This window comes from Oreochromis aureus, linkage group 9, assembly GCF_013358895.1.
Source record: "Oreochromis aureus strain Israel breed Guangdong linkage group 9, ZZ_aureus, whole genome shotgun sequence".
Classification (NCBI taxonomy): Eukaryota; Metazoa; Chordata; class Actinopteri; order Cichliformes; family Cichlidae; genus Oreochromis; species Oreochromis aureus.
Window position 1 is genome coordinate 8,171,502 of NC_052950.1, and position 27,102 is coordinate 8,198,603.

At 42.1% G+C, this 27,102-nt stretch overlaps 1 protein-coding gene across 4 annotated transcripts in view; it reads right to left on the minus strand.

Annotated features, from left to right (window-relative positions):
* LOC116311274 (partitioning defective 3 homolog) overlaps positions 1-27,102 on the minus strand; it is a 354,699-nt gene that overhangs the window by 151,317 nt on the left and 176,280 nt on the right. For all 4 annotated transcript variants that reach the window (XM_039617400.1, XM_039617399.1, XM_039617401.1 and 1 more), the window contains 4 exons: positions 26,933-27,072; positions 26,315-26,443; positions 13,596-13,781; positions 12,811-12,981 (listed from right to left, as the gene is read on the minus strand). In XM_039617400.1, coding sequence (XP_039473334.1) covers positions 12,811-12,981; positions 13,596-13,781; positions 26,315-26,443; positions 26,933-27,072 — 626 coding nt within the window. The remainder of the gene's footprint in view (positions 1-12,810; positions 12,982-13,595; positions 13,782-26,314; positions 26,444-26,932; positions 27,073-27,102) is intronic.

Below are 27,102 nucleotides of genomic sequence, written 5' to 3' on the forward strand. Positions count from 1 at the left end.
AGTAACGCTAAAGTAATCTAACAAGTGATTTAACAAAGTACTCTTTCCAGCAAGTAAATAAATACTCTATTGGATAACTTTTAAGAAAAGCAACAGATAATGTGTAAAATGTTACTTTTTTTGAGTAATAACCCCAACACTGGTTTTAGCCTCTTAGCATATCAGTGTTTGCTAACTAGCACTAGCACTAAACACAAAGTGCTATGTAGCTATGTAATACTTCTGCAGGTATTTTGTCATTAGCAAACTCTGATAAATACTCTAAACAAAATTTTTTACTTGATATTGATGCTAGGATGTCCGCTCACATTTATTACAGATATATATATTTCATTCGTTAAAAAACAGTCAGAAGGAACAAATTATACTTTGAAACAATACATTTCAATAAAGCTAACTACCGAAGAAAGTGCAAGTATTCCTTCTATTCTTCTATTGCAGTCTATGAATACAGGATTACAAGGTGATACACACATGATGGTGTTCACACAAAAATGGGTCAGTCAAATGGATCCCAGTGCTTCTGCCACCAATATACCAAAAACATAGAACTGGAGCTTCAGTATCAATCTCAGCTTACATCTCAGTATTTTCTGCTTCAGCAGTGTGAAACGGGTCGTGCAGTAGTCAGAGCTGGATAAAGCTCGATGGATTTCCCATAGGCCAATAGATAGCTCTCTCTAACAATGAGCCCTAGTAAATGGGCCAGTGGCATTTGCCACATGGTCAATGTGCTGCACTGGTGGTTATTGAGCCCACTCACAGTCAGTGTATGTCAGTCTTGACAGCTGAACATGGTTAGTGGCTCGTCTGGGACCAGTGTGCACAGATAGTCTTGAGTCTTCAAGAGCCAATAGCCTGTCAAACGTGGTATTTTGGAAAGAAACAACCAAACCAAGAGTTTGGGAGTAGATAGGGAAAAATAAAAAGCAGATAGAAGAAAATAAAACCTGGGTATTATCCTAATTTCTCACAGTTCTTTATAGCACCTTGTGGGCAGCCAGGGGAATCCACTGGAAAAGAACTCCCTGTACAGGACCTATTACAGATAGCTCCCTTGCAGCTAGACAGTCCAGCGTGGCTCAACTCTATACTCTAAAGCACGCTTTAAACCAGGAGGCCCCGGCTAATATTGATGTCTCACAACACTCTGCTGGCTCCCGGCCAAGAAAAAGGGGAGTAAAAATGTAACAACAAGAGCAGCAGGGAGACAGAGGAGAAGGATGGAGACGAGGAGGAGAGAAAAGAACAGGATGTGCTGCTGAGGCTTTTGTGAACAAATGACAGGATTTACAAAAAAAAAAAAGGGGGAGAATTATTGGGTGTGGGAGCTGAAGCCCCGGTGAATTGTGGGTGCAGTAAAAATCGCATCCTTGCGGGAGCTGTGCGCCCTGGGAGATGCATACCGGGGTAGAAGGACTTATCGGCTGTTTAATATAAATGTGAGGTTTAATGAGGTTGAAAGCACAAGACTTTATCGGGACAGCGTGTTGATAAGAGAAGATGTCGGAGAGAGGCGTGCACGTGTGCGCGTGAAACGGGGGGGGCTGGGTCAACGCAATTACAATCAGAGCCGCGGCCACTGCCAGCCTTTTAATAAAAAGCACGTCCCTAGATGATTCAGACTCAATAAGGTTCAAATTGTTGAAATGAAGATTTATTTAACTCGCTTTTCTCTCCTTTATTCAGCCACTCTGCACTTTTTAATCTGTCTCAGATCAGCCAGAGACTTGTCATGAGCTCGACAGAATTAAGATGGAAGGTTTTGGGTAAAAGGTAGGTGGAAATATGTGGAAAGATTGGAACAGAGAGAGCAGCTTAGGACCAAAGTGATATGAACACTATGTACAGAAGGCACTGAGTGGAATAGATCTCAGAAGGAATACTAAGTCCCCTCTATCTCTAAGAGCCGGACAGGTTTATGTGAAATGTATTTACTGGCTTCTATGGCAAACAGACATTGGAATAAACATAATACAAAGTCAAAATTGCAGCAATTTAATCTTTGTGTATTCAGTATTAATTAAATCCGCTTCTGTGCATGCTAATGCTTTAGCCCCGGCTGCCTCTGCTAACACACTTGTGAATATTTAGTGGTGCAGGTTTCTACGAAAAGCTGTGACACGTTCATGCACAATTTGCCACCAACTAATATTCAGTTGTCAAGATATCCTGTTCTGATGGGCAATTCTGGAAACATTCTGATAATGAAATGGAGAAAGAAAACTGCGTTGTGATATCACAGCAAGCTGATTTATTCTAACATCACTTGGCGCAACTTGGCGAAGACGCCTATTTCTTTATTTTAATTTTTGAGGGGTTTGTTTTTTCTAAAAGTGTGCTTGCTCCTTTAAGTCTTTCAGTGATGTTTAGCCCTTTCTTACTACCGGGTCTCATCATATTATCACGTGTTTAATGTGTTCTAATCTAGTCATTTTCAGAGTGGATTATCGTGTTGACTGAGGGAGAGGGCAGAGCTCTGCGACTTACACCGAGCCCAGTCGAGATCGGCAGCTGCTCCCCTCCCGCTGGACTTGCTAAACATGCATGTGGGTTTGTGTGTTCAAGGCAATGCTTTAATGTGCAGTGCGATTGCATATCTGCATGTGTGTGTGTCTGTGTGTTCTAAATACATCTATGGGAAGTGCAGACTTGTGCACAAATGTTGTTTTTTTGCCTGCACGTCAGCATCTCCCTGACCTTGAGTACTCAGTAAGGGAGAAGAAGCAGTGTGTTGACAGGCATGGTCTTAAGCTGTCAACCAAGGCTAATAATGTCTAGTCCATGGCCATTTCCTGGCCTTCTATCCTGGTCTCAGCCTGTTGCCGGGGCCCTAATCCAGTCAACCTCCACCATAATGCTGTAATTACAATTCTTAAGCTGCTGCATCCTGCTCCAGGCACAACTCACCTCTCTGCTGGCTAGATATACCCCACTTTCATTAGCTTCTCACATCCACCTAGAGCCTTAACCTAATGCCTGTGCCTCCCAAAGTGGACTCGCAAGTCTTTTAGGACTTCTTAGCAAAACTTCAATTTCACCAAAGTATGACACAGATAGAAAACCAGCACAGCAGTGAGATATGTGAGAATAACACCTGCTCGGGTTTAACTGTTAAACCACTGCTCTGTCTCCAACTGCAACATAATAAAGGTCTTGTCTTGTTGCCTAGCGAACCATCTATCACCAAAAACTCCACCTACAGGCTGCACGCAAATACTGTGAGAGCTTAAAGCTCTTTCCTCTCACACTGGTTGCAGCAAGAATACAGGAGAATACACACATTATGCTTTTGTGTATTCTGACGTAATGCAAGCATCGAGGTCGCAAGCGCCGATCATACTTGCTTTACATCTCATGGTTTTCTGTTGTGCACCGGTATCATTTCAAGCATATATGGAAGTTCTGCACTTCACACCGCCTCTGAGTGCTGTCAGCTTCAATGCTGTATAAAAGCAGTTACAGAAAAAGTTTCATAGTAAAACAAAAAAGTAGTTCTGTACTTGAAAAACAAATAGGACCTTTTCACATTAGCTGTTTTGTCATGCAGTCATTGGAGGGTAAACACAGGTGTAATTATTAACATTAATTAGATCAGAAGAGGCCAAGGCCCCGGTGCTGTGATGGCTCACTGGAATGGTTAGGAAACAATAAATAAAACAGAGCGGTAATTAACTGGATTGTTTACATTAATGTTTACCATGTTAGGACGTGTCAGAATGGTCCTTCAGTGAACCAGCAAATTAGTAATGTTTTTTTTTTTAAAATTGTAATACAGTAGCTATGGCAGAAAATAAAAATGTGTCATAATAAGCTGTCAGTGCGGCCGATGATGAAAACATAAATTGCACGTTCAGCATATTGTATATGTTTATCAGATGCTAAGACTGCCTACTACATGTCAGCAAGTAAATGTAGAAGTGTAGAAGTGTACAGCTACACTGTTTGTACATGGAGGTTTTTAGCATTGTGTTTATACTACTTAAAGTACAGGCAACAAGTGTTCACATACTTAAATTTAACAATTAGCCTGAACACAATCTTTCTGATTGAAAGGTGTCAGAATACACAATGCATTGCAATGTGTTGCATACGGGTGTCCATGCTGAGCCCTGTCTACCACTGAAAGTGACAACAATGGTCACAAGATCTGGATCATGGAGCAATAGAAGGTGGGGGCCTGATCTGATAAATCATGCTTTCTTTTATATCATGTGCAAACTCAGGTGTACGTGTTGCTTATTCGGAAAGTCAGTGGAGGCAGTGTGATGTTCTGTGATGTTTTGGGCAATATTCTGCTGGGAAACTGTAGGTCCTACTATTCATTTGGATATTACTTTGACACGTACCACCTACCTATGCAGACTGTGTACACCCCTTCATGCAACCAATATTCCCTGACAGCTGTGGCCTCTTTCAGCAGGATATTGCACGCTGTCACAAAACAAAAATGGTTTGACAACGAGTTTAAGGTGTTGACCTGGCCTATAAATTTGCCAATTCCCCATGGAAAACTAGTCTATGGAGGGCCCACCTCACAACTTAAATGATCTGTTGCTAACATCTTGGTGAAGAAACCAGTCCATGCCTCGATGGGCCAGGGCTGTTTCGACAGCGAAAGGGGGATATTAGGCAGGTGGTCAGAATGCTATGCTAACACTAACCCTATATGAGTGAAGGTAAGAAATGAACTGATAAAGTAACTTAGCTGCCATCAACTCATCTGTTACAAGAAAAGGGTAGGGTTAGATGAAACTAAAGATCTCTAGCTCACTAACAGTCCAACAGAAATGAAAAAACATTCTGAGTTTAGTTGACATGAAACTTTCAGCAAGCCAAATCTCTGAGACTCGCTGGAATAAGAGCTTAAATCACAATCATACACAGAATGTCCAGTTTGACTCTTCTTCCTGGGCATCCAGGCATGGATGGCAAATTCTCCAGTATGAGAACCTTTTAAAATAACTAAAGAAAACAACAAAGATCCCTAGAAACATTAAACATTCAAAATAATACCCAGCAAACTGATTCATTGTTATAGATATTAAGATGTTAGCATTTCTTAATTTGTAATAGCTCTTTTGCCATTTTAAATACTGAAAACAGTTTCAGAGTCTTTTAAAAATGACATCTTTGTTGTTTTACATTGAGTTTTTTAAATGATCAAAGCTTTTACATACTGTATTTACACTTAACATTCTCCCCACACACATTAATAACTTTTTTGTAGCTCTACACTGAAAACCACATGATTACGCATACCAAGCAAATAGGCTTCCATTGACTTTTCTTTTATTCAACAGGATTTATAATTGCGGGTCACAACCGGTCTGTATAGGATGAGGTTCTATTTATATTAGTCAAGTTCAATAACATTTCAAGAATCTCATACATAGCTCTTACCCGAATACTATACTGTGAAGTTAAAGGCATGCATCTGTGTATATGTATTTGCATATGTTGCTCAACAATACTTGAGTTTTCAGAAACTAAGCACACACTTCACCTCCACAGTCCTCAGCCATGCCCAAGCAGCCCACTCAACCACTAGATTCAATATATTATTCTCTCAATTGGTCCTATTGAGTTTCCCCTGCCACTCCTAAATGAGTTAGTCCTTAGAGAGCAGGCCGGGAATGAGGGCCCGGCAGCGCTGGAATTGCATTTCTGCTGCTCTGTGAGCCGCTTTTCTCAATTTAGTCACTGTGTCATTGCAAACTCCATCTCCCAGAGTGCACTGCTCTGTGCCCTCACTTTATCCCTTCCCATGAATCACTCCTATTTGCTATGACAACAGGGGAGCTCTAGTTCCTACATGTCACTATCTAACTTGAATTCAATCAGTCCATACGAAGTTGGCCAGAGGGCTGGTCAACACAAATTTCCCTCCCTTACTCTTGCCTCTTTCGCGGGGCCAGCATCTCATTGTCTTAAGGTCTCTCCCAGCAGTGGTCAGCTCAATACTAATAAAACCATAATTTACTAGGCTGGGGCTCTGATTGATAGCTCTCTCAAGGCTCTATCGATCAGCCCTTCTCTCATCCGACTGAGCGTCTTTTGTTAGGACCAGCCACTTCCTTCCCCCTTGTCTCTTTGCATAAACCGTCTCTTAGTGACTAACAGCAATACTATTGGAATGGATTACAAACAGGCCTATTGGCATGCTGAGGACATTGCTTTGGTGCTCTTTCACTTACAGAATCAGCTGTTATATGTAGTCTCTTCACAGAGTTAATTGAGTTACTATGGCTATGAGTCCTTATGACGCAACAATGTTAAGGTGAAAGCATGAAGTAAAGTCTGCGCCGCATTCATCTTACTTCTGTGCCGTCTTCCGTCTCTTATCAATAATAAAACAGTGTTTTTAGCTAGCCCATTACTGTCTCTGACCACATTCTCCAAATAAAGAAAAGAGTCATAGCAAACAAACCAATTTATGAAGAGGTGAGGTCATTCTTGCTGTTGCTCAGCAGAACCCTTTCATGAGAAAATTGCATTAATTGGATTCAAACCAATGTGCGTCAAACAGACAATGGCTGAATATACTGCCTCTTTTGTGTATTTGTCATGCATGCTTCCCTTCTTTAGATACAACTGAATAAAAGAAGTTGTGAAAAGATCCAAATTAGTGCAAATAATAAAGATCTTTTACAAGAATACAAGCAGCCTAATAACGTGCCCTTAAACTACCGATATTATTAGCATGTTTGAGGTCAAAGACTCTAAGCGACCTCTGTAGGTGTAGCTGCAAGACAAAACCTGGGCCCTATTTGAACAGAAGGGCTGATCAATAGAGCATAAACACAATCTGACTTCCAAGATTAGTATGCAATGGTTGCATAATATGAAAGTATGCCAACAGAGGATAACTCATGATGAGCACTCATGATGTAAAAACGAAACATAAAGAAAAAACCCAAGTGGAGTTTGTCTAAATGAATGTTGACAAGTCCAGGAAAATGTTGTTTGGACTGACGAAGCCAAATTTTAGCTTTTTAGTCACACCTCAGCTCCGTTTCTACAACAACGTTCCCATTTCACCCATGCCATTTCCATTTTATTACATTTCTAAACATAATAGAATATCTGAAAAATAAAAACCCACATGCCTGTTCTGTTTAATATAGCACGTTTAATACGGTGGTTGCCAGTTGTATTGTATTAATCACGTCTGGTGGAAAAATGTGTTTTAACCCCCACACTCCCACCCACCCCTCCCCACACTCCTACCCACCCCTCCCCACACTCCTCACATTGCCCTTTCATCATTACGCATCATTCTGCTGCAGCCTGCCACATTTCTTCCATTTAAGCGCTGATGTTGATTAGCTGTCATGCATGTCAGGATGTCAGTGTAGTAAATGTTGGGATTACTCATGGTTCATTTGTCGAGGAACAGCGAAAAACAGAACGTTGCTGTATACGAGGTGAAATGTTAATGGCTCAAGAAACCGAGAAAACGGGAAACCAGAGAAGCATTTCTCAGGTACCTAAATGCACTAGGCCAGACACTGCAGCGATTCTCCCACGTCGTATGTGTGGATACACTTTCCAGGTGCAAGACTGGAAAGTGTATCAAGAGGTCAAAATAGAGGGAATGCTTTACATAAACCTTTATATTTATATCTAGGTAGTGTTGACAGAAAGGCACTAAAGACAGCTAGAAAGATTTTTATTATGTCTCCTGAATTCTGTGATCGAGCTCCACAATGTAAAAATAGCACATTCTGATTTTCAACTCAGCCTGTAGATGGAAAGAGCGAGCAAAGTCTTACCCGGCAAACATAGAAAACAAAGGCACAAATGATTTTGTAGTGAAGTATCTTGGTGGAAGGATGTTTTTGTTGCCCTGATTAATGCAGCGCTTTACCAGCAAATTGTCATAGACCTGTCAAGAAGGATTGGTGGAAAAAACAAAACAACGCGACTGCCAGTCTGTCAAAAAAAAAAAGCCTATGTCTGCAGGAGATCTCCGTCATAAATAACATCACAAATGCACAGAGAGGCATAATATGTCATGTGATGAATTACAAATCAGTGAAACTAAACCAAACCGCAAGCATGCTTATCATCAGCCTGTCAGCTTTTAGACACCTGTGTGATAAATATCTTAGAAATATCATGATGTGCAAAGGCTGTTGCAACACAGAAACAGACATTTACCACTAAGTTAACTTTCTTAAACACAATATTTGGGTTTGTGCATGTTGGACATGCCAAGTCCAGCTTAATTTAGTTCACTTCAGTTCAATCTTATTCATATAGCACTGAACTACAACAACAGTCGCCTCAAGGTGCTTTATTTTGTAACATAAAAACACAACATATGCATAGAAAACCTCAACCATCAGGTGAGAACCTATGAGCAAGCACCTTGGGGACAGTGGGAAGGAAAAAAACCCTTTTAACAGGAAGAAGCCTCTGGCAGAACCAGGCTCAGTCAGGGAGAAAGGACAGAAGGCACACTATGGAAGAGAGCCAGAGGTTAAAGAAGAAACACTCATTGCATCATGGGAAGTCCCCAGCGCCTTAGATCTTTTGCAACATAACTAAGGGAGGATTCCTGATCCAGCCCTAACTCTAAGCTTTATCAAAAATAAAAGTTTTAAGTCTAATCTTACAAGCAGAAAGGGTGTCTGTCTCCTGAATCCAATATGGGAGCTGGTTCCACAGAAGAGGGGCCTGAAGGCTGAAGGCTCTACCTCCCATTCTACTTTCAATTCGTAGCAACCCCAAGTAAACCAGCAGGGATAAGAGCTCTACTGGGGTGATATGGTACTATGAGGTCTTTAAGATAAGATGGGGCCTGATTAATTCACTGGCATTATATGAAATCTCCACACATTAGTTGAGATATATTAATCAGTTTCTTTCAAGAGGAGGGCAGCTGATAAACTGAGGAACTTAACATGACATTCAATATCACATTCAAACAAACTATGGTAGGTCTGTATGTTAGCTGTGTGATAGCTACACATGGTACTTTTCATACTCCATTTATTTCTATTTCCATTTGTTCTATGTATGAGGCACACTTCTCAACTAAGTCTTCTTCACGTTTCTACATTCGTGCTGAACAACACTCGGCTTTCCTCATTTCCGTCAGGGAAATAACCTCCATGCAAATAGAAAACTGTAATTGCAGGTTTCTCCTATCTAGTGTATAATTGCGGTATCATTAACGTTTCTACGGCGAACAACTAATTTAAAAAGCGCACGCTTGATTGTGCGTCAGACAAACGTGGCGATGGCGGGTCGTAATGAGACAACGGGACAGCGTTTGAATCAGACTGACGGAAAGTTGAAATCGCTCAGTCAAAGAAAGAGAGCAAACAGTGATCGCGGGGAAAGAAATTAGCACACGAGACTGAGGTTTGCCACTCGGGCATCAGTCTGCGCGCTTAAAGACAGAGAGCACTCGGCAAGAGTGGCTGAATAAAAATAATGGAACTGAAATGACTTTTCGAAAATTTAATTGCTTAAACACATGTGACGATATATTAATAGAACTCAGATATAGAAAGAGAAATTAAACAGTCTGAAGCAGAGATGCAATTACAATGTTTCAAACATATTGGCTGTGACCAATCTTACTGCTTGACTATCTGGGGCAGAATGGTGGTTTTTCAAACAGAGGCTATCTGTGAAGCCAGAACAGAAGGATTAATTGTTCTGGATCAGAGTGGCGGTGCATAGTGTGTGTGTGTCTGTGTGTTTGGAGGCGCTTGTGTTTGTGTGTGTACTGCAGTGAATATATTATAAATAACACATTTTCTTCCTACCTGTCTCTTCTGTCTGGTCCCTTGTAAAATTCATTATCTGCTGGCATTAGGATTCATTTTCAAGACACGCCACTCTTCTGAAAACTTTCATCAACTCTTCTAACGTCGACCTTTTTACGTCCGACTTTCCGCTTTGTTGAGTCACTGCTGTTCTGTGACCTGGCTGACTGAGTGTTCCCGGGCAAATTGAGATTGGTGCTTTAAAACTTGGATGAGTGCAGTAAAGTGTCGACACTTGTCATATTTTGAATCAGGCAAATGGAGACCTTCCGGGTTTGTGCTACATTAAAAATAGCCCCCACACAGAGCAGCCCACTGCTTTGTTAGACATGAATATGACCTTAATCATGCTGAAGGTTTTTTTTCCTCTATTCCAAGGTTAGGGGGGAAAAAAAATCTAATTTAACCCAAGGCACAGGCTAACCATCGCTGCTGCTTTAATGGCGGTAAGAATAGACCAGGTTCTCCTCAGACATGGGATTAATCATGGGCCATCAGCAGCATGAACCCGCCTGCTGAAACACTCGTCTTTGTCTTTGAAAGAATGTTTTTTGGATGGAACAAGCTCCAAGCTCTACCAAAAGAAAAAAATTATTACTGGAAGACCTTGGGCAATATTATTCTGGGCGTGTTTTAGATCTGCAACTGCCACACTGTGTTTCATATTTCCATTAAGGTGCTTCATGTTCGGGTCTTCATCAGTTAGAAGATTTTTGGCTACATTACGTGAAGGAAAATGTGTCTGGTGTAGTTTTTTTGGCCCCCCAAACAGCAATCCAAACAAGCTTGAGCTCCTAAGACACTGCTGTGTTTCACCAAAAACTTCCCTCACTTCAGGCCAGTGGACAAAGCAAGGTGGTGATGAAATCAATGCAATTTTCACAGACTGGGGTGGCTTGGATATAGTGCACCCACTGAAGCCCCCCGCCGCCTCAACCACTGCTCTGATGCATTAGGCTGCGCTGTTCAGCTCCTCTCCCCTGCAGACAGTGATGGATCTGATTCATTTCAATGGTGGCCTCCAGTGCTCACTCCCATTCGGGCTGGGTGACAGTGGCAAACTGGTGTGGGCTCCCCGCATATCTGCTGGGCCGATACGGCTGAACATGGGGGGGGCAGGGACCGGGCTGCAGCTGGGAGCCTGAGTCAACATTTAACTTGCGCTTCTCTCACTTGAGGTTGAAATTCTTACACTTTACAAGCTTATCTTTTCTCCACTCAGAGTACATTAAAATAACCCTCCAGTGGCTTTAAGGCATCTATTCAAACCATGAAGCTCCCAGAAAACACTGCAGCGTATGGTTGCCAGTAATGGGACTTTGATAGATGGAATCTAAAATGTACCATTATATCTCCTTCTGGTTTAGTTTTCAGACACTCTTTGCTTCTTTGCAATGCTGTCACCGTGTTGTCTCATAGCAACTAATGTTTGAAATAAATACCAAGCGATATACGAACACGTAACTTCTCTCTAAATAGATTAATGTACAAATAGCATTTTTCATCTTTCTGCCTACAGAGTGCTAGTTTAATAATAAAAAGTGTAAACACACACATACACACATATATATAGCCATTTCTAATGACAGTAGCCCAGCTGTCTGCTTACTGTCAGTCTATCTACCTGTCTGCCTGCTGGTGAGAGATTAAAGACGACAGGAGAGTGACTGGACCGAAGCGATAGAACTCACTGAACCTTGGGGCTGAGGTTTCCCAGGAGGGACATGTGTCCTTTCTCTCGGTCTCGGTCAGGAGGCAGGGTGGAGAAAGAGCAGGGAGAAGGAGGGGCGACAGATGGGGGGTGTGGTGGTGAGGAGAAGTAAAGCCAGGCAAAGAGCAGGCTGTGTATATTGGACAGTGGCATGCACTGTAACGCTGCAGTAAAACAAATGCGGCGTCATTCCAATAAATTCAGCTGCAGTTTTCCCTGAAATGTCTAAAAATTTCCACCTGTTAGACTATGGAGAACCACAGGCTGGAGGAAGGGAGGCGAAAACTGAACGTGGAAACGAGAGGAAAACAACTACATGGGGTAGCAGGGGCTGCTAGGAAATGCTTAGAGGATGAGGGGTTACCAGAGAGGCTGAAGGACAGGGGAAGGGGAGGGGGGCCTCAGCGTGAGACTCCAAACTGACACACAGCCACAGGACAGAGGCTCCAATTAGAGTCACAGCAACACTAATCAAAACTGATCTACAACCTCTGGCTACAGGGCGAGTGAGCGTGCACGAGGCTGTGAATGCATTCACACATCATTCCACTACGCTGGGATACAGTCACACCATGCATTGCATTTTTTCCCCTTTCACCACAGTATGTGAATGACAGTTTTCTTGAAAAAAAATAAAAAAGGTAGGCCAGGTTAAGTTTTGCATCACAATGGACGTTTCACGAAGGTGAAATCCCAGCACTTTAATATTCTTGACTGTTGCTTCGTGACAAATATCCACCCTAACCATAATGCACATTCCTTTATCTCCCAATCCTACAGTGTTATTCTGCAGAGCTGTCAATCACAACTCGGTGAAGTACTTCTTAGATATCATATCAAGGCCCACCGTGAGCAAAGAAAAAAAAAATCACGCAGAGAGAGGGGAAAATGGGAGATGCTATCACTATATCTCACACAGGAAATGGGAATGTTTGAAGATTTGCATGGTGGTGTGGTCGCTTCATAAAGGTCCTTCTCTAGCTATCTCAAAGTTCCCAAAACCTACGGGGCTTAGATCAGCAGCACTGGAAAGGTAGAGGAAAATCAATATCATCTATCAGTCAGGTTGATATGTAGCTATCCCTCATCTTCATTCCAGTGTCTTATTCCACCTTACTGACTCAAAACAGGGATGTGATTGTTGAAAAAAATTACATCATGTTATATAGTCCATCTTAATGTTATGGCAGGTCATGATTAGAGCACTAATAATGATACCTGATTTTAAAAACATAACAAAGGGAGACCAATTAAATCAGACTCCTTGTGGTGCCAATTAGTCACATCAGTGTGACTCTTCCCTGACTGCTGGGTTACCTCGCTGCTCTTGGCCACCCGCCGGGCCACGATGAGCTGGATCATCCCTCGCTTGTTACCCTCTACAGACATTGATTTGCGCAGCGTTTCCATGGCCTCCTGATTTGTCTTCTCGAGCAGCGACTCCCCATTGACTGCAATAAGCTGGTCGTTAACATGCAGACGGCCATCCTGCAGACAAGAACCATAAGAAAGTGCGGTTAATAAAATAAAACAGAAGCTGCTCCTGAGGTTGCGTTTCCATGGTTGGCATGTACCCTTTTCACAAATCCCCCCAAAAATAAAAGTGTAAGAAGATAATGTTGTTTCAGAATTCATTTTCTCATATTGTGATTAGTAAATGATGTAAATTCCAATTAAATTTTATTTACAACACAATACAGTACAATACAAATACAGGGAAAACCCCAGCAATTATATGACTTTCATATGACCAAGCACCTGGCGACGGTGGAAAGGAAAAACTCCCTTTTAACAGGAAGAAACCTCCAGCAAAAACCAGGCTCAGGGAGGGAGACAGGGAAAAAGTTGTTAGATGTAAAACCACTGCATGGCACTAGTGTTAATGAACACAAATTAATTTCTCATTTTTCAAACAAATAACAAAAGTATTGCTGCCCCGAGGAAAGAATTTTATGCCACTCGCACCTTCTGCTACAACTTGAAAGTCACAGTTACACTGACTGTTGTTTCCCACACTGTCTTTGCACACACCTGTATGCTGCAATGAAACCCATGAATGAAATCCATCAAGGAAATGCCAGAGTAAAGGAGTCGTTACTTGCCTTGCTAGCAGCACCTCCATTAATAATGGATTTGACGAAGATGCCCAAGTCGGCGTGGTTCTCCTTGGACCGGTTTCCTTTGACGCTGACCCCCAAGCCTGCTGAACCCGAGTCATTCAGAGGGATCTCAAAGGTCATGAACTCTTGTGTACCGTCAGGGGTTAACACGATGTCATCTTTCTCTTGCTAAAGTTAAAGAAAAGAAAAAGATTGAAGACAGAGGGTGAGATGTATCTTTAAGATCTCTTTTCTTTGACTTCAGTCGGCATTCAGCAGAAAAGAGTTAAAAAAAACGGAATATTTGTCATAGCTCTGTCACTGGCACAGTAAGCAATAAATCTCTTTGGGTTGTGATGACTCAACTTATTTTCTAAAGTTGGTAAACTGTTGTTGCGTCTCACTGCAGTGTCACTATGAGCTATCCAAATGGTTTTAAAAAAAAGGATAAAAGGGAATATCAAAAGAAAAAAAACAAGAACCAGGTTCATGAATGACAGGAAAATGGAAAGCAAGAGTTTTATTGCAGGCCCAGTACTGCAATACTCTTCATGCATGGTTAACGAGAAATGGTTCATTTCAACTGCAGGAAAGGTGTGAGAGGGTAGCGATGAGTTTCTATCAGCCAGCAAAATCAATTCAGCCGAAAAATAGTCCATCAACCGTCAACCAGCCACTCCGGTTGCTTTTCTGACAGCTTTCTGGCATCATTGATGTCTAACAAAGAGCATCCGTAAAAGAAATAAATAATAATGAAAGGGATAGTGTTTGTGTATTTTATTTTTCACTTTCAGGGAAACAAATGGGGGGAAAAGGGTGTGAGAGAAAGCTAATTGCGCGGAGAAAACAACAAAGGCATCAAGAAGCTGAAAGATTCTTGCTTTTAACTCGTGGAAAATCTGATAAAGATTTAAGGACAGGTTAAAATAACGTCCATTTAGTTGCTCAGGCCCTGCCACTTATTCTATAGCTGTAGCCAGCATCCTGTAGCTAACCTATCGTGCTGACACCTGAGGATTCGGTCCATAGTCGCTCGCAAGTGTTAGCCTCTTGTCACCCGGTTACATTAACAGCAGTTCACTTTCTCCTCCCATTACTGTATACACAGCAGATTAAGCGTTAGCAAGAATCAAGCACGATGAGACTGTTCCACAAGAAACTCGAGAGCACCGCTGTGATACTACCATTGCTCAGATTCAACTGTGCATGGGCTGTTATTGCCACAGCACCCAAATCTACATTAACAAGACTAGAGCAATCAACCCCGAAGACCAACCGCAAGACCTCTCTTTACATAGACTCACATCAACCGTGCACACAAACAGCCAGATGGATAGCAGCCAGGTGCCCTTCACAGCTGCTCGGATAAAAGAGTGAAACAGAGGAAAGAGGGGAAAGGTAGAGCACAAGGTGTTTTTTTTTCCAGCGGCTGAAGAGTTATTAGGATGCAGCGGTGCGTTCAGGTGAAAGCTCTTTTCAACACAATCTGACGGAGCCCCTATTCTCCAGGCGGCCCTCCTATCTGCCTCCTTTTCTTTCTCTGAGCTTTTGTTTTTTCTCTCTCTCTTTTCCAACTTTTAAAACGGCAGTACACCTGTCTGTACAACTCACCAACTGGGCTTTGTCTCTGACTGGACCCTTGGTAAATTCAGACCACTGGAATCCATTTAATCGCACCACGTTTCAACACCTGGTTTTCAAATGCAGGTTCTATTACAGAAATGACCGGTTGCTGCCAGGAAATGACCTTTTGCTTTCCCTCAGACTGCTGAATGAAGCGGATAGGGGAAAGGAAAAGAAAAAGTGTACCGTTGAAAAACAATTTGTTATCCAGGGCAGGGGTAAATATAAGGCATCGACGCTGTTTAAACAACCATTCTTGTATGGAGCTTGAAAAGACATAATTTTGGAATTTCTATAAACTTTGACAGCTGCTGTAGTGGAGTTGCTTTACCTCAGTGTGTGAGCTGAGATCAGTTGGTTTGCAAAATACGGCACAGACATACACTCTGAAAAGAACATTTGTGAATGCGTGGTCTTGTGCGTCACTGGCGTGGTTTAACTTTTACTTTAATCACAATGTTTTATCAAAATAAATTGATAAAACATCTTGTGGCTTTGAGTTATATCCTCTCTGAGGCTTTTAAGCCCAGCGACTGACGATGGCAATATACTGTTGAAAAAATTACTTTGGATGGACAGTCTCTGAGTCTTTGTGCGTCTTTGTACGTGCACGTGTGTGCACCCGTCTTCCAAAATGATGACAGAATAACCACCCACTCAGAGCTGTGTTCCGGGAATAGAGGGCCGAGGCAGAGAATGAGAGAGCAGTGTAACATTTTCATCAGACAGGAACAAGCGCCGCTAGCCAAGAATGAGTTTGTCAGGCTGCTTGACAGGCCTTGTTGCACCGATTCAACTCAGGCAGAGCTGGATTCAGCTATCTCCGAACAAGAGAAAAAAGAAAGTCAGCTCATTGTTCCAAGCACAGCCCCGTGGATGCACCTGGGACAGAGAGCACAAAGATACTGACAATTTGTGAAATGATGTAAAGACAGGGAAAAGGTTACGTGCTTAACTAAACTTGAAAAACCACCAGGAAAAAAGTTGTATGCATAACACATCTGTTTTCTCCCATCGTTGTTTTGGTCTCCATAAAAGGTAATAAATTATGCCGATGTAGACCGACAGAGTCAAGCTCTCTTCTGAACAACAAAAAGAAAAAAAAAATCGCCGGCAACAAACTATTCTCCAATGTAAAGATGTATTGCCTTGAGCGTGCCACAACCAACACCTCATTTTTTGGGTGACTGTTGTTTCCTGTTAGTTTTCTGTTATTTGAACAATAAGATCACCTTCATATTCGTCCGATCTGAAAAGTAAAACCCAAAACAAATGTGCTACAGTGTACTCTTAACTCTGTGGGGAAGCTGCGCTTCAACAGTCAAGACTCTGGGTTACTGAGCAGAAGATGGGGAATTGTAGCCCTGTCAAGCTGAGCCCTTAATCCTGTCCACTCCAGCATATCTGCTCCATGACTGATCCCAATCCTCTGACCCCAGCCTCCTAACATGCAGGGATATGTGGAAACAGTTTCACTGCGCTTAATGTACATGTGACAAATAAAGGTTCGTTTAAGATATTACTGATATTTTAGCAACTACACACACACCGTGGCTGTCCCAGGAGTCCGGTGTGGTTGGACCACTGATTGGGCTTAAATGACTGAACTTGAAGATTTACTGTTAACAGTATAGATGTGATGTGATTTAGCACAGCCTGGAGTGTACAGTATATGTGCCAGCGCATTTAATCAAAACAATGTAACATACATAAAAGTGATGAATCTGTCATATATCATGCATTCATCTTTGCCTTTCACATGTGTTAGATCAGTTGCCTAGAGATGGATATCATCTCTTAGGTGCAGCTGCGGCTGTTACTGTGTTGCTCTCATCTCTTCAGTTTTTAAATAGCTTAGCAAACTGTCGGCATCAGCTCATCTCAGGAGCTGCCTATTTTTTGTGGAAAGTAGTGGTTGTCCCCGCAAATTCGTGACAATGCTGAGAGGCACCTGCAACCAAAAAAGGTGCATATGCAGCTTTACATGATAAATATGTTTTGTATCATCAGTTTATTAAAAATTTATCTCAGCCTTCTGAAAGAAATTAAAGTTTCAATCAGTCTGGGCCTGTTTATTCCCATTCCAATATTTTCACGACCTTTTCAAAATAGAAAATAGGCAGAAAATAGGACAGCGCAATTAATCAAATTTTTATCTCTAACTCGATTTGGCTTCCACAATTAAACGAGCATAATCAAATGAAAATGCATGCTCCAGGATTTAAAGGTGCAGCATGGAAAATCTCACCACTAGATGTCACTATATTGCAGATTGAATTTACTGGGGGGGGGGGGTTACTTCTCACAATTCAAGTGCATAATCCTAGCTATGGTGGCTGCTGTAGGACAAACAACTGGCCGCCATTCATCTTTAGTGAGTGTAGGCTGTCACTCGGCTGTTTATCTACCTTTACACCTCAAAGCAAAATAATTCAAGTGCTCCATAATTGAGAACCTGTATGTGCCAATCATAGCTGTTTCCTGCACTGCACAGCTTGACGTTTCCTGGATTAGTCTGAACAAGTAACAGCTGATTTAGCTTCTGCAATGAATCTATGCAACAGGTGCTCAAAAAAAGATATTTTATTTTACTAAACTGGCAGTATCTGCATTGTATGCAAAACACAACAGGGGAAGCAGAGCGGGATCTCAGAGCTGTCAGGTACTCTGCTATGAATTTTATTAACATCCATCATGCAGGGAGAATGAATGGAGTGAGAGACTTTATATTATTAGTTTGCAAAGATGCATTTATAAAGATTAATTAACACAAGGTAAAAGTGAAAGTAGTGCAAAGCTGATTTAGTTTTTTGTTGGGTTTTGTTACAATAGTTTTTTTTCCTTCTAAGAGATGGACTAAATTTAAGTGAATAAGCAGGACCAATTTTATTTTGATGCAAAGATTTGCAGTGTCATGTTCATATGAAAGTGCACTTGAAATGTTTTCATCACTAAAAATCAGAGAATACCCGGGAAAAATACTTGTGACCTCAGTACGGAACCAATTAATTCCAATGATAATCATTTTGGCCATAATCATGCAAGCCTAGCAGAAAATATGCAAAGCGGAGTGGCTGTAATAACATTGTTATCATTATCCCCTTAGCTCAAGTGACCAGCCACTTGACCAATTCATCACAAAAGGAGCCCATGGAGATTTTTTTGTTTTTTTGTAAGGTCCCCTCTGACTCAGCCATGGAGCGACAGCCTATTATACCATTAAATCCTTTATTAATTAACATTACCAGCAGGGAAGTGCTTTAGAGGCAGCTTTTCACCAAGTTCACAAATAGGTGAATAAAAGTGGGCACAGAAAGGAAAGCATTTGCTAGCAAAGGAGCTCCAGCCTGCCTATTAGGCCTTTTTGTTTTGTTTCTACCTTGCTTAACTTGTCACATGCTAACAAGGAGCATTCGCCGGTTGCGTGCAAGTGCGTGGCAGAGAAACAGAGCGTCAGAAGAAGCCGGAGAGAGATGCAAAAGGCAGAGCGCAAATGAATTACAATCACTTCTGTTCACACATAACTCTGAGTTCTCTGCACATCACTGCCTAAAACAATTAACACTCCTGGAAACTTCTTTCCACACTTGGCCCAATTTGGTGACATAAAGGTCAATGGAAATGAATTTAAAAGGGCTAAAAGAAATCAGCCATGGGTGTAATTGCAAAAGTGGTGCACGAGTGATAAGTATTGTAACACAAATTTCTTCTGGCGGTGTTTCTCCTTGCAACATTTACAGACAAAGAGGCTGAATATTAAATATCTCAAAGTCGAGGAAACAAATTCAGGTACAATGAGGAGGCTGGGCGAGGGGCGGAGAGGCGAGCTGTTACACAACACCAAAAGGCATGATACTGCACAGCTGGCAGTGGCAGGTTGTAAGTGTCTGTGAACTGATGTTATATGTTCTTCACTCAGCAATCCAGCACATTTTGACCCAGAGCTGACGCACTGGGACTATTCCCCTTTAGGGAGTTTTCTAATGAGAAAGCTCATTAACAGACTTAACAAAGTCTGTTTCCATGAGGGCATCTGAGGCCAGATCTATCTACATCATGGCGAATGCATTACGGCAAGTGGCTCTCAGTGAGGGGTGCTGACTGACTCTCACTGTGAGCGACCCAAAGACAGGGGAAAAAAAACACCAGACTCATACGCCGGGCCTGACTTGACACGAGGTGTTTCTGCAGGCGATTCGGGAAGCGATTTCATCTCATCAGATGGAACATTAAAAATAAAAGGCTACTTTCTAAGTGTAGCTGGCAGCCGGGAATGTTTGCAAAGGCGTTTCGGTTGAACCAAAGCGCAGACGCACATCACGAAGCAGATGTCTCTCATTTTAAGCTAATGGTGGATAAAAAGCGCTTTGCTATGTCCAACTGCACACACACACTTCAGCCCATTATGCGTTCTGGAAACAGACGCTGAATCCCCTTCGGGAGAGTAACTGTGTCGCCATAAGTGGCCTTTAACTACCTTGTTTATCGGCGTAGCACAATGCTGTGGTGCACCCTCCCTCTTCTCTGCACTGACAGCAAGCATAATTATGGGAACAGCTGCTCAAAAGTGCTAAACGAAAACAGGTGGCTTCGACGAGACTCGACTCAGAGACTGTTAACCGGGCTGGCATTGTCTTCAACCATGCTTGGCATTATTAGCCTTATTTATGACAGCGCACGCTTCCAAAACTGTGCACTTTGATCGGAAAGCGTTTCTATAGGAGGCAAATTAATACGGCAAAGGACTACGCTGGAAGACGGTGTTGGTGATTAATGAGAGAAACACAAGGGAAGAGGAGAAGAAGAAGAAGGAAGAAGAGGAAAGTGTGATGTGATAAACATCAGAGAGTGAGGGAAAAGTCGGAGAAAGTGTCCTGATGAGGTTCATAGTGCCATGGTACACACGCTTGAGGCCTTATCCACTAAAATCACTGTGGTCTGTCATGTCAGAGACATTTTTATGCATAAAGTGAAAGCCAAAGCAACCTCTGAGATGCAACTAAAACTGCCAAACTGTTCTGAAGAACTCTGATTGCACACTGCCAAACCGCGGCATTGCAAATGCTCCATCCAAAGGTCTTTTGAGTGGTTCCTGTAATCGGATTTCACCCGAGATCTTCACATTAGTATTATTAGAGCAATATGCAGGATTACGTCCATTTACCTTCGAGCAGCTGGGACTGTTTTGAAGTCATATGATAAAAGGAGACCGGGAATTCATTACAAAATTGTGAATACCGGCAAAAAAAGGTTGCAACACCTTAAATTATCGACTCCACTAAGGAATGATTAATCATCACGAGTCCTTCGCCAAGTTTCACTTAGGTAAAATAGCTCTGGCTCTGTCACCTGCTGTGATATAAATAAGCCGCTGAAGAGACGCGCAAGAACAATTCTCTGACACTTTATTATCAAAAGTTTCAGTGAATTACTTCACCCTTACAGTCACTCAAAATAAAAATAAAAAAACACACACATTACTTTAAGAGACATCTAATTATATTAGCACCAAAGATGTTTGTCATGTTTTGGCATGGCTGTGGGTAGCACATAGCTTAAGATAAGCACATAGCTGTTTATCACCGCTTCAGTGGAATATGCCAAATGGTTTATCTAAAAGCTGCTCTGTTAAAGCGCTGAAAGACATGAGCCAGAGATGAAGGTTGAAACATTTTTCATACAATATCAAAACAATTTCATCCTGACCATCTCTGCCAAACGCAAGCAGCTGATTCGCTGTTATGTTTTAGATGCATCCGTGGCCAAAGACAGAAGGATTACTGTTCTGTTCTGGCATTTTAACGTCCGTGTAACCTGTTAAAAATGACAAAGGTTCGTTCTGTGTTGAGGAGTGTATAAATGAATGAGGAGGGATTGAGCTTGGCTCTGACAGAGCAGATCTGTGTATAATTTAGTTGCCTCCAAAGACAGGGGGTTGTGTTTTGTTTGCCTGATATCAATTCATTTCTCCCTCTACCGACTCGGTAAATGGATCTCTGCAGCAGGGAAATCAATACAGCTTCATACGTCTGTTCTTGCCTTCCAACTTTAACACGGGCAAATCATGAATGGTAACCTTACTGTACTGCAGGCACTGCAACAAAACCCAACTGTGAACGAGTATCGATGATGACCGCTTGATTTTTGGAGTAAAAAAACAATTCGGAACCTTGTATCCATCTATTTTAATGCAACCATGCTTTTATTATTTCATCCATGCAACTGTTTTCAGAGACCCGTGTTTAATATAACACACTGTTTAAATGGAGTAGTTCTGACTGCCTCGATTACAGCCCAGTGGTCAAAAACATAGCAGGCAGAATTTGAAACCAGGCCACCGGGGTGGGCACTTATGAAACAGGTCATTAGTCTGCTATAATTGTAAGCAGCAGTGTCACGCATTTGTCTGCGCGTCCTCAGTATTCACATGAGCCATAAATTCGACTGTCACATCAATCTGAGGCCAGAATTAATCGTGCAATTAAGATTCTCATTGCTTGGCAGATATAGCCACTAATGGATCAGTGACAAGTGCGATATGATCATAAAGAGGGGTTTTTAATGCACTGTTTAATTGCTCTTATGTGGTCGGCAGTGTTACAACAGAGGCTACACAAGCCCATTTGTTCTCCGCAGTCCGCACTGCTATCTTGGAAGGAAAAATGTGCTGCTGTTGAAGGGTCACGCAACGATGTAAGAGCAGGAACGGGCACCGTTATTATGGTGCTTGAATGCACTGTGTGTGACTCAGGAGTTTGTGGCATTGTTTAACACTTTACCCCTTGAAAGCGTGCTAGGCATAACCTTTGAAGCTCTTTTCTGAACTGAGAGGTTTCTGTCATATTTCAGGCTTATAGGATGAAATGAGCTGGTTTGCATCAGAAGTTGGAGATTTCGGAAATTCTTGGAAAAGCCCAGGAACTATTCTACTGGTCTTCAAACTGTGTTTTTATTGATATATACTGAGGTGTCAAAACTCGTCATCAAGGACACAGAAAAGGCCGTCAAATGTCTTTATGCGGGAAAGAGTTAACATATATTTAGTGCATGGATCACTTTCTGGCAGCAATAGCAACAGGCTAATTCACTTAACTTGAGGCAGGCTGGTTTCAAACAAATGAAAGTGATTTGTCACTAAACACAGACGCCCCCTGTTTTAAATGTCCTCCCAACTCCTTATTTATGTAATAATAAAATGTTGAAGAGTATATTCCTCTGCTTTTACTTTGCAGTGTCTGCTCGAAGCGACACGTGAACAAGCTCCGCCACAGGTGACAGGGCGTGGACGGATGTCTTTAGGCAGTGCCTCGTTTTTCGACTGCCACCGTTGCTTGTTGCACAACGAAGCATGACATTTGACTCATTATTATAGGAGGAAATAAATAAATAAATAAAAAGCGGAAGCCAGAATTACAATATCCACTATGAAGGCAAAGCACTCCTCGCAGCTATAAGCACAAACGGGGCCGCACGCCAGGAGAAAAAGGGCTACAACAAATAACATCTACTGTGCTATGTGTGGGCTGCGTGTAGTGTAGATGTGTCTTCAAAATGCATTTAATGGTGCTGCTTTTGGGGTTTTTTAATTTGTGCTTCTTCGCATCTCATTGTCTTACTCCATTTCTTAGTTTCTTTATCCAAGACACAAACTTTCTCCACTTCCTTTCACCCCTAATACGAAACAATCAGAAAAAGTTGTGAAGACACGAGCGCTCACAAATAATTCATAAAGCCTTTCTACCTCCAAACGCATAGGGGGCACTAATTCATCTGACTTCCAGCCTTTAATCTCTTGCCTTGAAATCACTGACTCAAACTCCCAGAGCTGTCAAGGCTTTTTTTCCTTCTACCTCCACCTAGTCACTGATCAGAGCCTGCTACTGCATCTAGAGTTTGAGGTGAACTTTTCTCTCTGTTTCAGCATTTCTTTCCTCTACACTTAAAGGCCATGAGGTTCAAAAGCAAAGAGGCAAAAAAAACATGACAACAAAACAAAATGCGAACAGATCCACTACCCTCTAAGACATGCTTAAGGATGAAGGAGGCTTTGTAGAGAAGAACTTGGTGTCTACAAACAAACTTGTTATCGATGAGCCCAGAGTTTAGTGAAGGTTGAAGCACCTTCTTTGATAAAATGTATTGTCTCTGTCTGAATATATTTACTGACATCCCTGGAGAGGAGGAGGGGCAGGAGGAGATGGGTGGAAATAAGCAGCAGTCGTAGCCGCATTGCCCCATTTTTCCTCTATTACCATTTAACCTTTTCTCCTTCCTGCAATTACATATTTATTGAAAGCTATTGAGAGCTCCCGCTACTGCTACTGAAAGCATGTCAAAACACACCCTGACCGTGGTAATTAAAGATGCAATGCGAGCATGCTGGGAGAGTAAATTAATTCCTCTGGGGGCGCAAGCAGCACGGGTAGCACACGAGCAAACATCTAAACAAAAGGAGGCACGAAGGGATTTCCGATGCTGACATTAAACGTCAGCAGGCAAATGTCAACTAGACAAAAAGGTCTGGGTTTTTTTTGTTGTTTTGTTTTGTTTTCATCTATATGGCTGTGTGTGTGTGTGTGTGTGTGTGTGTGTGTGTGTGTGTGTGTGTGTGTGTGTGTTGTGTGTCACTCATGCTGAAATTTAAAAAATGCTGCCGCCTTGTCATTCAAAGAAAGACAGGAATGACAGCCCACAAACGCTCGTCTATAGGTGCGCCGTTATGTGTGCCCTACCAGTGGAGTGTGTAGCAGAAATATATGCACGCACCCATCACCCACCTATCCACAGTGTGTGACAGAGGAGGCAATTACCAGCCACAATTTTCTACCATGCTTTATTTGCAATAACTGTCACCGGCAGAGCCTTGGCCTCCTTATCTGATTTTTATGAACATACTTGTAGGGATTATTGAGATTTGTGAAAGCACTGCTGGGAAATGTGAAACTGTGTGTGAGAGAGAGAGTGAGAATTTTTAAAAAAAGGAAAAGTAAGCGAGAGAGTTAATCTGCTACGGAAAGTGATGAAATATTAACCAGCAGTCTTTGCACAGCGTGTTGGTCAAGAGACGGAGAAATCAAAAACAAAAAAGAAAAAGGAGATTATTAGACAGGTTTTGCATGATGGATTTTTTTTTCTAATCACATCACGCCTGAGTAGCTGAGAGAGCGTAGCCGTCAACCTCTCATTCCACAACACTCATAAGTAGACGAGCCAGGGGCAGGCGTGCATTTTTTAAAAAGCCCTCACAGCGTCACTCAGCTGCTGTCAAGGCTGCGTGGATCAGTTTGGCCTCTACCTCCAGTTAGTTTTAAGTATTTAGTTTATTTTGTGTGTGTGTTTGTGTGTGTGTGTGTGTGTGTGTGTGTGTGCGCGCGTTCTTAAAGAGTCCAGTTGAATAATGTCAAGGTTACAGGTTTGATGCTAGCAGTGGCTCCTAGGTGGTCCGGAGAGGTGAAACGCACTGCAACTTTAAAAAAAACACCAGCAACTAGAAAAACAAATAAAACACAAGAGAAAGAGGAAAAAATGCTGCAAAAGCTCACAAAAAAAGAACTCTGAGAAAACAACAGGAGTGTTTTCAGGGAGACAATAATGTGATGGAACAACAGTGATGAGCTAACAGTAAACGGCTAACAGCAAACATGTATCTACAGTAGGCTATTACGTCAATCACGAAAACACAATTTTTTTTAAAAATGGAGGAAACCACATCTTTTTGTCCGTCACGACATCGATCAATTCTCCAGTTCTTTAAGCATCTCGTCATTGTCACGTTATTGAGTTATTGAGTTTGACCTCTCAGGGCCACCGTACATAAGCTATGAATCAGCATCAAAAATGCAGCATACTTTATAAACATGTGTGATGCATTTTAAGACGGTACAAGACTTTTTGGGGACTTCCTTAATAGCAAGAGAACTTTAACACATGCTCTTGTGCCAACTTCCTAAATCTGAAAATTACAGTGAGAAAAAAAAATGAAAGTATAGCTGGTGTCTGAATGAAGAAATAGCACATTAAAAGAGCTTGCTACTGCTTCACAGGGCCATTATTCCACAGGTTGAACAGCTCCTATTGCGGGGTTAACAGCCAGGGTGCCGGGCTGAGTGCTGTGGTAAGGAGTGAGGCTGGCATCAGGAGCCCCTGGCCTGCCAAGGTGCTGTGACGACTAAGCCTGCTGTCACAGACACAGAGCGCAGGCTGGACGGGGGCAGTAGCCTCGCCATCTGTTGCGCGACAGCCAAAGTCACCCTGTATGTAGACTGTGTGGCTCACTGGGAGGGTGTGCGTTTGAATATGTCCAAAGCTGATTTTGTGTGCACTTAGACACACTTAGGCACATCATTTCAGAGTGCCTGTGTGTGCATTTAATGGGTCTGTGTGTCTGCATGTCTGTATGTGCTAAAATGACCATCTGTGTGTGGAGAGAAAAAAAAAAGCACGAGCCACAATTAAAGAGGAGATCTGTACATGGAAAGTCGAATATTTGTCCTAAACCGGCGACTCTGAGTCAACTCAGAGCTCAGAGGCTCATATTTTAGAGAGAAGAAATCCTTAAGTGGACAGCAGCCATCCACTAGCATTAATAATGAGAGCACTGACAGAGTTACACAATAAACAAATGAATGTTAAATTAAAATCAGCGCAGACAACATAATTTTAAAAAATGACAGAAAGATGGAGAAGCTGATGGATTGGAGGAGCAGTTAAGGGAATATTAGTGCAGGCACCATGACAAATCCATGCTCTGTACAGGATGTTAGACATTTAGTGACATTTACCAGATTCCTTGAGAGACTTCATTGAATCAAGTAGGATATGCTTTATCAAACTGACAATGGGAGTTTGGCTGATATCCACTGAGAAGTAATAATGGCAACGAGTAAGAGAAATCCTACACTGTCTCAACTAGTTTCTTGTTCTCCCATTCATGTGTCAAATTCTTATTTTTTATTACAGCTATAAAACTATAATTGCAAATAGGCTGAGAAAATCACAGCTTTTCCTGTGCAAGTCCTCTCAAACTCTCCATAAATATCAACATTTAGCAAACAGCTGAAATCTAGAAAACTCTTATGAGGTGCTGGCTGGGCACTGACCACTTCTCGGGGCAGCAGGGAGTCCTCTGGGCGAATCACCAGCAGGTTCACGGTTCCACCCATGGGTGTAGCTCGGAGCAGGGCTACCACCTCTTCCTGGCTTTTACCATTTAGGTCCACTCCACTAACCTGCACGTACATATACACATACATGGAGTCACGAAGCGTAAAAGAAACCCAGACTTACAAAAATAAACGTACAACAGATACACAGTCGGAGGCGAAACTAAACTCACTTTTAAAAGGGGGGACTATGGCCTCCACATAACCTTTATGCAGATTACCCTGTGAGCCAGTTGGAACTGGAATTAAATATGGGTTATTTCCCCCTAAAGGGAGCACTCGCTGATTTCCATGTCAGTCTGACTGAAGTATAATCAAAATATTGTTCCATCTAACCACATTTTCTTAGAAATTCAAAACTGCAGCTGAATTGTTGTAGCCAAAGGGAACGCAGCTTATTCGACTCGCTCCAACAAAGGCTCAGTAAGACTGAATTTAGGAACAAAGTCACATCAGGAAACGAGTAATTCGTCTCTGAAATAACACGCAATCTCACAGAACACACTCGCTGAACACTGTGTCATGGTTAGAGGATGTTTGACAGTGCTGCCTCACCTCCAGCAGCCGGTCTCCAGCTTTAAGTCGACCGTCTTGGATGGCGGCGCCTTGAGGAAGGATGTTTTTAACATAAATTGGAGCGCTGCCGCCAATCGGGACATCTCTGGATGTGATGCTGAATCCGAGACCCTCCGGACCTAGTTAACAATTAAAGACACTTAGAAAGG